Source organism: Parambassis ranga, chromosome 10, assembly GCF_900634625.1.
Source record: "Parambassis ranga chromosome 10, fParRan2.1, whole genome shotgun sequence".
Lineage (NCBI taxonomy): Eukaryota > Metazoa > Chordata > Actinopteri > Ambassidae > Parambassis > Parambassis ranga.
In genome coordinates, this window is record NC_041031.1 from 19,295,217 (window position 1) to 19,307,796 (window position 12,580).

Below are 12,580 nucleotides of genomic sequence, written 5' to 3' on the forward strand. Positions count from 1 at the left end.
TTAGCCACGTTGTATGTGACTGAGTTTGTGCTGCTGACGATGGGTCTGAGGGGGACTCCTTCCTTGTGTATCTTGGGGAGTCCATACAGGCGTGGAGTGGCTTCCCCCGGATACAGTCGAAAATAGAGCTTGCGGTTGATGATTTGGTCCTTCTCCAGTTTTTGTAGGTAGCTGACTAGTTTCTTCTTGTAGTTTCCGGTGGGGTCCCTCTTCAGTGTCTCATATGTGGCTGTGTCACTGAGGAGTTCTGTCACTTTGGCGTGGTAGTCCTGTGTGTTGAGCACCACTGTGCATCTTCCTTTGTCTGCTGATAAGATGGTGATGTCCCGGTCCTTTTGTAGTGCAATCAGGGCCTTCCTTTCATCACTGGAGAGGTTGGATGGCGGTGCTTTAGCAGTGGAGAGTGTGGCTGTGACCTTCAAGCGGAGTTGCTCAGCTTCTGTGTCTGTCAGGTTGTTGTTCTTGATGGCTGACTCTGTGGCTGTGATGAGGTCCACCACTGGAATCTGCTCTGGCGAGATGGCAAAGTTGAGTCCTTTGGCCAACACGTCTTTTTCCGGCTGGCTCAGTTGTCTGTCTGAAAGATTCTTTACCCATTTGTCCTGGGTGTCCTGCTGTGGCAGTGAGTGGTCTTCCCTCCTCCATGTGTGAAGGTTAGCTGTATTTTTAACAGAGAAAACAGTTTTCAATTTATGGAATTTGCGTTTTTGTCGTTCCTTACCCCTGGTGTGCTGTGCCGTCTGGACTTTTTCAGTCAGTTTGATGACTTCATCCATGACTTCGCTGGGTAGGAGGGTGGCAAGCTGTGATCTTGTCTGCTCCGTGGTGACCATGAGAGTGTCTATGGTGAAGTTGATCTGTCTGATCCTTTCCTCAACGAAAGGATCAGACAGATCAACTTCACCATAGACACTCTCATGGTCACCACGGAGCAGACAAGATCACAGCTTGCCACCCTCCTACCCAGCGAAGTCATGGATGAAGTCATCAAACTGACTGAAAAAGTCCAGACGGCACAGCACACCAGGGGTAAGGAACGACAAAAACGCAAATTCCATAAATTGAAAACTGTTTTCTCTGTTAAAAATACAGCTAACCTTCACACATGGAGGAGGGAAGACCACTCACTGCCACAGCAGGACACCCAGGACAAATGGGTAAAGAATCTTTCAGACAGACAACTGAGCCAGCCGGAAAAAGACGTGTTGGCCAAAGGACTCAACTTTGCCATCTCGCCAGAGCAGATTCCAGTGGTGGACCTCATCACAGCCACAGAGTCAGCCATCAAGAACAACAACCTGACAGACACAGAAGCTGAGCAACTCCGCTTGAAGGTCACAGCCACACTCTCCACTGCTAAAGCACCGCCATCCAACCTCTCCAGTGATGAAAGGAAGGCCCTGATTGCACTACAAAAGGACCGGGACATCACCATCTTATCAGCAGACAAAGGAAGATGCACAGTGGTGCTCAACACACAGGACTACCACGCCAAAGTGACAGAACTCCTCAGTGACACAGCCACATATGAGACACTGAAGAGGGACCCCACCGGAAACTACAAGAAGAAACTAGTCAGCTACCTACAAAAACTGGAGAAGGACCAAATCATCAACCGCAAGCTCTATTTTCGACTGTATCCGGGGGAAGCCACTCCACGCCTGTATGGACTCCCCAAGATACACAAGGAAGGAGTCCCCCTCAGACCCATCGTCAGCAGCACAAACTCAGTCACATACAACGTGGCTAAGCACTTGGCTGAACTCCTGACACCACTGGTAGGTGACACACCACATCACATCCACAACTCGCAGGACTTTGTGAACAAGGTGGAGAAGATCCAAATGGACCCAGATGACACCATGGTCTCATTTGATGTCACCTCCTTGTTCACCTGCATCCCTACATCAGAAGCCACAGAGATGGTAAGGACTTGCCTCACACAAGACAGCACACTCAAGGAGAGAACCAACCTAACGCCAGACCACATCTGTGACCTGCTGGACCTCTGCCTGACCACCACTTATTTCCAGTACAATGGGAACTTTTACAGACAGAAGCACGGCTGTGCGATGGGATCACCTGTGTCTCCTATTGTGGCCAACCTCTACATGGAAGAAGTGGAGAGAAGAGCCCTGAGTTCCTATCCTGGAACCACCCCCACCCACTGGTTTAGATATGTGGATGACACCTGGGTCAAAATCAAGACCAACGAAGTGGAACGGTTCACAGAACACATCAACGCAGTGGATAATAACATCAAGTTCACTCGCGAGGACACCAAGGACAACAATCTGGCCTTCTTGGACTGCACAGTACATATTGAGGAGGACAGGAGCCTCAATGTGGAAGTGTACAGGAAACCCACACACACGGACCAGTACCTGTTGTTTGATTCACACCACCCACTGGAACACAAACTGGGAGTCATCAGGACCCTGCAGCACAGAGCACAAACTGTACCCACCAGCTCAGAGGGGAAGAAGAAGGAGCAACACCACATCAGGAAGGCCCTGCAAACATGTGGCTACCCGAAGTGGGCACTCATCAAAGCCACAAAAACAAGACCCCCCAACAACAAGAAGAAGGACAACACCAGGCGGAGAAAGAACATCTCCATTCCATATGTGTCAGGAGTATCAGAGAAACTCCGCAGGATCTTCAACAACCATGACATCCCGGTCCATTTCAAACCTATGACAACACTGAGACAGAGACTGGTTCACCCGAAGGATAAGATTCCCAGGGAGAAACTCAGCAATGTGATATATGCAGTCCAGTGCAGTGAGGAATGCTCTGATCTGTACATTGGAGAAACTAAACAACCACTCCACAGAAGAATGGCTCAGCACAGGAGAGCCACCTCTTCAGGACAAGACTCAGCTGTTCACCTCCACCTCAAAGACAAAGGACACTCCTTTGAGGACAACAACGTTCACATTTTAGACAGGGAGGAAAGGTGGTATGAAAGAGGAGTCAAGGAAGCCATCTATGTTAAGCTGGAAAAACCTTCCCTTAACAGAGGTGGTGGCCTCAGACATCATCTTTCTACCACATACAATGCAGTGATTCCATCCATTCCCAGGAAGTTTACACATACTCACAGTAAGAACAAAGGGCTGTCAATCAGTCCCCCTCCGGCAGTTTCATAGTCGTTAGCCAGTCGTTAGACACACCTGGCCCAGTCAGCCAGAACATCACAGGTAAGTATGGAAACATTTAGTGCTATTGTTTGTAAGTTTTTTTAAAGTTTTACCCAGACCCACCCACTGAGGTCTGTAACCACATATAAACCATGTTTCCCCACCAAACAGTTAGAACTGATGAAGCTGCTTGGATGAGCAGCGAAACGTCTTCTAGAAAACTCTACAAGTCCAGACGCCTTGCTTCAACCTTCTCAACCTCATTTCTACATTCAATGCAACCATGTGGTATCAGTGCATGGAGTAGCGTGCCATTACAACGTATTACAGGTCCATGATTTACTTCCTTTAAAACTAGATAGATAGATAGATAGATAGATAGATAGATAAACTGGGTAAAAAAAGCCTGGAAGGTTAAAAGCAAAAAGGTTAACGTGGTACGTATAAGTCACACTATCAGTTTATTCCTGCTTCCAGTCTTTGTGCTAAGCTATGCTAACCAGATGCTAACTAAGACTAAGACAAAAAGAAGACCATCACCACATAAATGGAAAAGAAACGAATAGTTTGAAGGATCAAGATTATATGTGAAGATGCGTTTGTAGCTTTTGAACTGATTTCATCTATGTAATATTTATGACACTGTTATCGTCTCATTTGAATAATATAATTTAATTATATTATGCATATATGCTCATTAATTCATGTGCGTCTTCTCACTGGGTTGTTTTGGATCAATGAGCATGAAGTCAGGCGGATGTGAGCGTAAGAATAATCTCCTCACTGGGAAAAGTTATGATCTACTGTTCATCATCACAGTTCTGATTATGTCTGTCAGTTTTCGTTCAATAACAAAACGCTACTTTGTGCAATAGTTCATGTTTCCCTTGGCTTTTTTTTTTTTTCCAGGACAGCTTTATTTTAATCTTGATAATCATGTTTGTTTTACAGCGCAGTAGCTTTGTGCCTGTTGGCATAAAATTGGTCACAAGCCAGCATTCAACATCTGTCTCAAGAGATATTAAAACATTCTTGCCTACAATGTTTAAACAGCAAAGCAGCAGTGTTAAGAGTATATGGGGCAATTACAGACATTGGAAAATGTGAAGAAAGACCACTTAGTTTAAAAGGGTTGAGTCATGAAAACAAAATACAAAACATAATTTTCTATTTTTCTTTAGTGGCTAAAACCAGTTTTTGGAGCAGACTGCAAACATGCTGGGTATCATTACATCATTGCAGCCAGCCGTAAGTGGCAATTTGACCATAATAAATAGCTAAATTAAAAAATAATTAAATAACATTTCTCTTTTGTATGTAAACAAAAAAAAAAATAGGTGGACAAAAGTATTTTTTTTACTTTGAAAAAGAAAATTGTGCTTCATAAGACTGAATGAGTATGAGATACAGCATCTCATTATAGACTAATTATAATCAAGCTTAACACTTCAATAAGTTTTTGTTCTTTCATTATCTTCACTCTAAATGTCTCTAAATTCTAATTATCTCCCTTCATAAGTGTCAATAAAAGTGACAAATGTAACCACAGCATGATGACCTTAATGTAACTATGAAATATAATTCAGTCACAGATAAAATTGCGAGTCTCCATTTTCCTCACCGCCGTCATAAAACCGCAGCCGCACGATGCATGAAATTGATTACATCTGTAATTCACCTCAGAATGAATGAAACACTCGACCCTTTTATCAAAGCGCTCTCTAACTGCACTCTGCAGACCTGGGATCAATATCGGCAAAGATTCAGCAGAGAATCCAGATGGAGAGGCTGATAGGAATATGAGTTCAAATGGACTCTGTGTAGTCTTTGCCTTCACTAGACAGCTTTTCAAATTGATGGGCAGCTGTTGGCTGTAATTGAATTACTCCGAGGCGGTAGCTCTATCTGTCATCCAGTTAATTACTTTACTTGACCAAATGAAAGAACAAAGTCTGAGAGATTGTGTAATATTATTGTGTCCGATGAAAAAAGATGCAGTAATAAGCACGCTAAGCCAGTCAGGGACCTCGTCCTGAAACAAAAAGTGCTGGGATCTTCAGTCTTCCTGTCTGCTCCACTAGTGGTTGTAGATTGTTTTAAAATGAATATTTATTCCATTTTAAATTTCCTATTCTGAAATTAGGTTAAAAATAAATATTGTGAGAAAATTGTAGGGGAAAGAAAAACACACACACACACACACACACACACACAAGCAGTCCTGGAGCCGCATTGAAACTTTGATGCAGTCAAGTGTGTTGTTAGACCCACTTTCCTCCCACATGTTGGTCAGGTTCATGCTGGAACACCTGTGACTCATCTTGATGAGCTCTTTACATAAAGCACAGAGTCGCTGTAGAGCCTTCACAGGGTTTGAATGAGGAAACGGTGAATGCCAATAAAAGCACCATGCATTTTGAACGTGGCTTGTTTATCTTTGTTTTTTTTTTTCCTCTGGTCTTCTTGCTTCTTTGACTCTTGACATGTCTTTGCACTTAATGCTCCCCTGACAATGCTGCAAACCCAAAGACATTTTAGATTATTCAGCACATAGCTCGAACAGATGCTGCATCAGAGAGATGCAAACACACAATGCTCCTTTAATCAATTGTTTCCACTACTGTTGGAGTATAGATAATGATTTTACCACTATACGTCAATTCTGTCCCCAGGCCTCACAACACTGCAAGTTGTTCTGGATACAGCTGCAGAGAAGAAGTGGCAGGTGACGGCCATCAATGTGGGGAACCTGAAGGATGAGAGGAAGGATGAGGCCTACCGCTCGCTGTTCCAAGACCTGGAGAACAAGAAGGAGAGGAGGGTGATCCTGGACTGTGAGCAGGACAAAGTGAAGGACATCATGGAGCAGGTACAGATCCATCTGGCATATGGTAACCCTCAAAACTGTATTAATATAAATGTTCAGAGGCAATGTGGCATATTAAAATGTGATATGAAGTTACAAATAGTGTCTCATTATAAAAGAGCAGCTGCAGTAATTAAAACAAGGGGAGAAAAAAATGCAGGAAATCAAAGTAACCTTATTGTCCTTTAATTATTTCTGTTAGATGAAATGTATGCATTTGATGGAGTCCTTATAAAAACAGCAGATGTAAAAAAAAAAAAAAAAAACAATTATCCTAATTGTCCATTTAAGCTGTAAATACAACTGCAATTAAGGACAAAACAAATGCACATAAACAGGTTATTTTTACCCAAGCGAGAGGCGTATCGATTAGCATTTAAAGCACGCAGACGTCTATGAGCCCAGATGCTGACTGAAATCAATGTCTAGAGCCTCGTTTTCTCTTTATCGGAGAGAAACAGAATCCGTTCAGGTGGAAGTTTCTTACTTCATGTCAAAAGACATTTACATAGAAGATACACAGCGTTTTTTATTCAAATCTGCATCAGGCAGCCGTCCTGACAAACGGAGGTGCCAGTCAAGCAGCCGGATTAGTTTCAGGTGTGTCATTTATATGAGGCACTGAAATGGTGCATAGCAGAGATATTTATGTTATTTTCCATTTTTTTTTCTGTTGCTTTGCTGATAAGAGAAGTGGCTTTGGAATTGAATATATCTCTCTAGCAGTATCTGTAGCTGTAATTTATTTTTTTTCACTGATAATAGCCAAAACTGTCAGGCTTGTTAAGCCTGATATGTCTGAATATAGAGGTCGATTTAGGTATTTTGGATGCAACAGTGATTGTCTTATCAATGGTCGTCAAGGATTACATTTTATTTTCCTCCAAATAATAGGCACAAAACATCTTATTTTGAAATCGCTGGCAGTGAGTCATATTAAAAATGTGTCCAAAGAACTCGCTTCAGACCCTTTTATTAAACTGTCATGTTTACCATCGATGTATTCAGTCATTCTAGAGGGAAATGACCTATATTTAATAAACTGTATGTCTGCCTGATAATCCTGCAGGTCATCACCATTGGGAGACATGTTAAAGGCTACCACTACATTATAGCCAACCTGGTAAGGTTTCTACATCTGCCTTATGTTCCTCTTACTTTCAGAATAAAGTTCAGATTTCACTGTTTATATATATATTTTCAGGGTTTCGTCGATGGGGACCTATCCAAAATCCAGTATGGTGGAGCCAACGTTTCAGGCTTCCAGATTGTGGATTTTGATGATCCTTTGGTTTCCAAATTTGACCAGAGATGGGAAGCCCTAGAAGAAAAAGAGTATCCAGGTGCTGACAGCAAAATAAGGGTGAGCTTCAGCTTGTACTCGTCCACACCAGTAGACAGTGAGCACACATTCTTAGGCACTGTTAGGCAAGGTTTTATGTCTAAGAGTAATACATAGACATACAAGTTTTCTAAAATCCAAGCAATTTGATATTAAAATGAGTTTTATGTTGGTAACTTTTAGCTGTGATGTTATGAGTAAAGTTTCCTCTAACTAACCTCTGAACTCATAATATGAGAATATTCTCCCACATCCTGTCTGCAGTATTATAAACGATCAGACCACACAGACTGACGGGGCTTTAGGTCTGTTCTCTGCTGACATTAACAAAACAGAAATATAACAGATAAAAAGCACCAGCATCAAACATGCACTGTGCTCTCTAATTAAGACAAGATGTCTCAGTACCAGTGAGGATAACGAGCAGGAGGAGTGGTGTGTGTGTGTGTGTAGTTCAGAACTTCAGAGGAAGACACTTTTTCCTTTTTTTAATGAAGTGCTTCATGTTGGTCAACCTCATTTGGTGGATGGGTGAATTTAAAGGTTACAGTTTAAGTGTCTCTTGTCAACTAATTATAACAAAAAGTTGATGAGGAGAGGCTGCAAAGACGTAACGGTTGCATCAAACCATTGAACTTTCATCTCAGACGTCTGACTGTTTTCTATGAAATCTGACTTCATTTCCCAGAATTCTCAGTAGCATTTATGTGCATAGATGAGAGTTGTTTAGAAATCATCACAGTTCTGAGAAAAGGGCAAAAAAAGACATCATAATGATTTCTTTCTCCTCCTCTAGTATACATCAGCGTTGACGTATGATGCTGTCCAGGTGATGACGGAAGCCTTCAGATACCTCCACAAGCAGCGCATCGACTTCACCAGGAGAGCCAACAACGGGGACTGCCTGGCCAACCCTGCTGTGCCGTGGTCTCAGGGAGTGGAGATAGAGCGTGCGCTAAAACAGGTATCTTCCTTTTTTTTTTTTTTTTCTTTCTTGTTGGTGAAGACTTGTTGCCGTGGTAACAGCAGCTCTCACAGGAAATAATGCACAAAGGCAGAAGGTACTTCACAGAGATTTATTAAAGACTGGTGTTCTCTCTGTACGCACACAGAGAGACTAGGAACAGAGGTCTGCCTGCAGACTGTCCTTCACAGCATTAGAGTGAAGATTAGCTTCTCACCTACTGAGAAGCAAGGCTCAGAAGCTAAAGCAAGATGGCATTGTGGGTATTAACTCCATTAACTCTGGGCCAATGAGACACACCAAAAAAAAAAATGGGTGCCCGCAACACCTATGGTGAGATTTTCAAAGAATGACGCATTTGTATGTAATGTCCCAGAGAGTGTTTTAGTATTTAGCAGTACTTGGCTCTCATGCTAGACTGCCTCATAACCAGGAAGTCTGAGTATGAATAATGCAAGATGAAGAATAGCTGCCTTTAAACAACCTCTGCTGTACTGGATCAAATGGAGGATAAACCCATCCACAAGGCTTAGATCTCCTCCAGATACTTCCTCCTTATGCCCTTGCCTATTTCACTCCAGGTGAGGGGTAAGTTTGGGAGTTTTACTGAACAGCTGAAGGTGTATTTTCCAAGCTTCTCCTTATCAAGATGTTTGCCATGTACTTCAAACTTATATCAAAGTAGGCTCCATGCAGAGCTTTGAAGCAGTCAAAGAAAACAACTTGGAAATAACTGTCCAGATTGGTGGAAGGCATTTTCAGAAGATTCTACAAAGGCTAATCAAGCCTGACTGAACAAATACTCTGTGTGATTACACTACAAGTCGAATCAGGGTGGGAGAGAGATAAATCTAGATTAAACGTGACAATATTCATCCTCTTTGCAACCTTGAAAGGAACAAGATTAAAGATGCAACATGTCCTCAAAAAAAGGCACATTTCACAAATAATACACCATTAAGTTTATATGAGGCACGTTTATGTTTATGCTAACATAACTTATGATTGTATTGTATTGCCTGATTTCATTGGGCAAATACAGCCACAAATGTCTGAGTAAGGAGGTAAACTGGGGGTACATAAAAAGCAGCCGACCTTCACTCAGGACTCAGGACTCCCTCAGACGCCAGTGTTAAGGCTTTTTATGATCTTTATTTGCAGATTAATTTGGCATAAAAAAACAACTGGTTAAGGTTAGGCATTAAAATCGGGGTAGGCAGTTAGGAAAAGATTATCTCAAAACACAAATTCATAAGTTTAAACATATTTTTTACACAGCCATGATGTTTTTCTGTTGAGGTTGGGCTGGTATAAAGACTACATTAAAGTTCACATCGAACCTGCACAAACCAAAGGTCCCTGAATGGCAGATCAATGGACCCCTGTCAGCACCACAAACTGCACAATACAAAGGCAAATGAGAGTAGCATTTCACTCAGGGAGGCATCCCTCAGGTTCAATAAAGAGCAAAGCTTTCAAGGTATTCATCCTTTGCATGTTTAATAAGTTGTGAAATACACTGTAGACATCTGTTAGGCCTTAAGGAGGCACCCACTCTGCTTTGATACAAAACACAACTGTGCTCACACAGAAACTCCAGGGGTCTCCCTGTCAGTCTTTCTACTTCAGCCCCTTTGTTGTCAGTTGCTCTCCAATTAGAACAAGCGATAAATGTTGTGATTTCCGCTCCAGTTTGGACACCAACAGATTTAAATGTTTTTTTTTGTGCTGCTGTGTATTCTAGCCCAGCACAGTGTCTTTTAGTATCATGGCACTAAGTTTGAAGGAGAGCAAATCAAAGCAAATTTTCACAGCGATTGAAGCAACAAGTGTTCACAGGTTTCTACTATCATTCAAGTGGATAGGACTCCTCATTAAAGTAGCCAATTAAATGTCAGAGCATCTTGTTAAGATAAAAGATAAAAGGCTTCATGTAGGGTGAATCGTATTGACTTGCTTTTATTCAAGGTTTGTAAATGCCATGTTGATACAGTGTGTGTGTGTGTCTTGTGTATCTTTTAGGTGCGCGTGGAAGGTCTGACAGGAAACATCCAGTTCGATCAGCATGGGAAGAGAGTCAATTACTCAGTGAATATTATGGAATTAAAGAGTAATGGTCCTGTCAAAGTAAGTGTCTGGTTAGCCATCTTCACTACAAATGACACTCATTACATACCATAAGAAGTGCAAGTGGGAATGTGTTATTTATATTTCTACCAACAGATTGGATACTGGAATGAAGTTGACAAAATGGCTGTCACCAAATCTGACGTCTTTACAAATGACACGACAGGAATGGAAAACAAAACCGTTATCGTCACCACCATATTGGTAAGAAGAATATGATGGAGGCTAAATGCACTTTATTCATTGTAGTGTATCCCTTCAAAATTCAAGTAGACTTCTAAGACCATCACCTGTTCAGGCTGCTACTTTCACCCGTTAAGGACATGCACTGTTTTATAACTTTGATAAGTCTTGTTGTTGTCTGGAGACTTTCTTTCTCTTTTCCTTTGAAGCTGCTGCTTTTTACATTGTAGCTCAAACCTTTGGTGCTGAACAGTGTTTTTCTTTTTTCTGCTCTGTCCTTCAGGAAGCTCCGTATGTAATGCTGAAAAAGAACGCTGACCTTTTTGTAGACAATGACCGCTACGAGGGATACTGTGTAGATCTGGCTGCGGAGATAGCGAAACACTGTGGCTTCAAATATCAGCTAAAAATAGTGGGGGATGGAAAGTATGGGGCCAGAGATGCAGAGACCAAAATCTGGAACGGGATGGTGGGGGAGCTGGTGTATGGGGTGAGTTAATCTTACGATACAATACTTATCAACAATACTTTGTTGTCCAGCCCTCTTTTTAAAGACATGTCCCTCCCTTTGTTTTGACAGAAAGCAGACATTGCTGTGGCTCCTTTAACCATCACATTGGTTCGTGAGGAGGTGATCGACTTCTCCAAACCCTTCATGTCTCTGGGAATCTCCATCATGATCAAGAAACCTCAGAAATCCAAACCTGGAGTCTTCTCCTTCCTGGACCCACTGGCGTATGAGATCTGGATGTGTATTGTTTTTGCCTACATTGGCGTCAGCGTGGTGCTGTTCCTTGTCAGCCGCTTCAGCCCCTACGAGTGGCACACAGAGGAGTATGAGGACGGGCAGATACAGACCAATGAGTCGACTAACGAGTTTGGCATATTCAACAGCCTGTGGTTCTCCCTGGGAGCCTTTATGAGGCAAGGCTGTGACATCTCTCCTAGGTAGGTCAGAAAAAAAATGAGCGGCTGCCATGTTGTTTGTGTTTTAATTAGGTGATTAACTGATGTCTTTGTACAACAATACAGCAATATAGAACTGTGGGATTGATTGATTGAGAGACTAAGTCTAAGATATTTAAAAAAAAAAAAAAAAAAAAAAAAAACCTGGGAGACCGCACACACAGGACCAATTTCAACCATTTTTTTAGGATTATAACTCTCCAAACACAGGTGCTAGAGTTCATGTGTATGAATATGATCAAACATGAATCCCAAAGGAAAACAAATATGAAGTACGATCAACATCATCAGCCTGAAAAGATGGTATAGGTGTGGTTCACTTGCAGCCATGTGTCTCACTGGTTATTCTGACAGCTGCAGTCTAAGCAGGTAGTTGTAAATCAAACATGTTCGAGCAAATCTGACCCAAATTTGGGCGTTAAATCCTGTACTGTGTAGCCATTTTTTGTCTACAAAGTTTATTAGTCTATATATCTGAATAAAGCTGAATGTAACCTGCGTGCCAGCGTGATAAATTTTAGGTAGAGGGCATTGACCTGTGCAACCATTTGCTAATAAGTGCTTCTTCATATTCTTGTTTTTACAGGGACTAAGTAAATGCCTGTCCTTACTGTTTTATTAACTTGTGATAATAACTGATGAGAGCAGATACTCATGCTCAGCAGTCATGCCAATGAGGTTAGAGTCATCTGCTCCACAGAGATGAATCAACAAGTGACTTCACCTGTCCTTTACATCTCATCAGGGCGATGTGAGCGGTGTCAACATGACTCCAAGTCAGGAGATGGTGTTAGTTGTAATCATCTGAGGGAATCGCCTGTGTTACAGTGGCATCTATCACAGGAGGTGGAATGCACTTCTGTTTGGTTAAGAAGAAAGCAAAAATCGATCAGGCAGTGTTGAGCACTGTGTTGAAATGACATGAAAGTGATGTCACACAAGCTGAAAAATGGTTTGTTTCTGACAGATAAAACAAACACACAAGAGTG

At 41.9% G+C, this 12,580-nt stretch overlaps 1 protein-coding gene across 6 annotated transcripts in view; it reads left to right on the top strand.

The window, feature by feature from the left end:
* Window positions 1-12,580, top strand: part of gria2b (glutamate receptor, ionotropic, AMPA 2b) — a 50,167-nt gene that overhangs the window by 30,779 nt on the left and 6,808 nt on the right. For all 6 annotated transcript variants that reach the window (XM_028415862.1, XM_028415861.1, XM_028415863.1 and 3 more), the window contains 8 exons: window positions 5,816-6,012; window positions 7,079-7,132; window positions 7,214-7,372; window positions 8,148-8,315; window positions 10,338-10,442; window positions 10,539-10,646; window positions 10,909-11,115; window positions 11,206-11,573. In XM_028415862.1, the coding sequence (XP_028271663.1) occupies window positions 5,816-6,012; window positions 7,079-7,132; window positions 7,214-7,372; window positions 8,148-8,315; window positions 10,338-10,442; window positions 10,539-10,646; window positions 10,909-11,115; window positions 11,206-11,573 (1,366 nt within the window). The remainder of the gene's footprint in view (window positions 1-5,815; window positions 6,013-7,078; window positions 7,133-7,213; window positions 7,373-8,147; window positions 8,316-10,337; window positions 10,443-10,538; window positions 10,647-10,908; window positions 11,116-11,205; window positions 11,574-12,580) is intronic.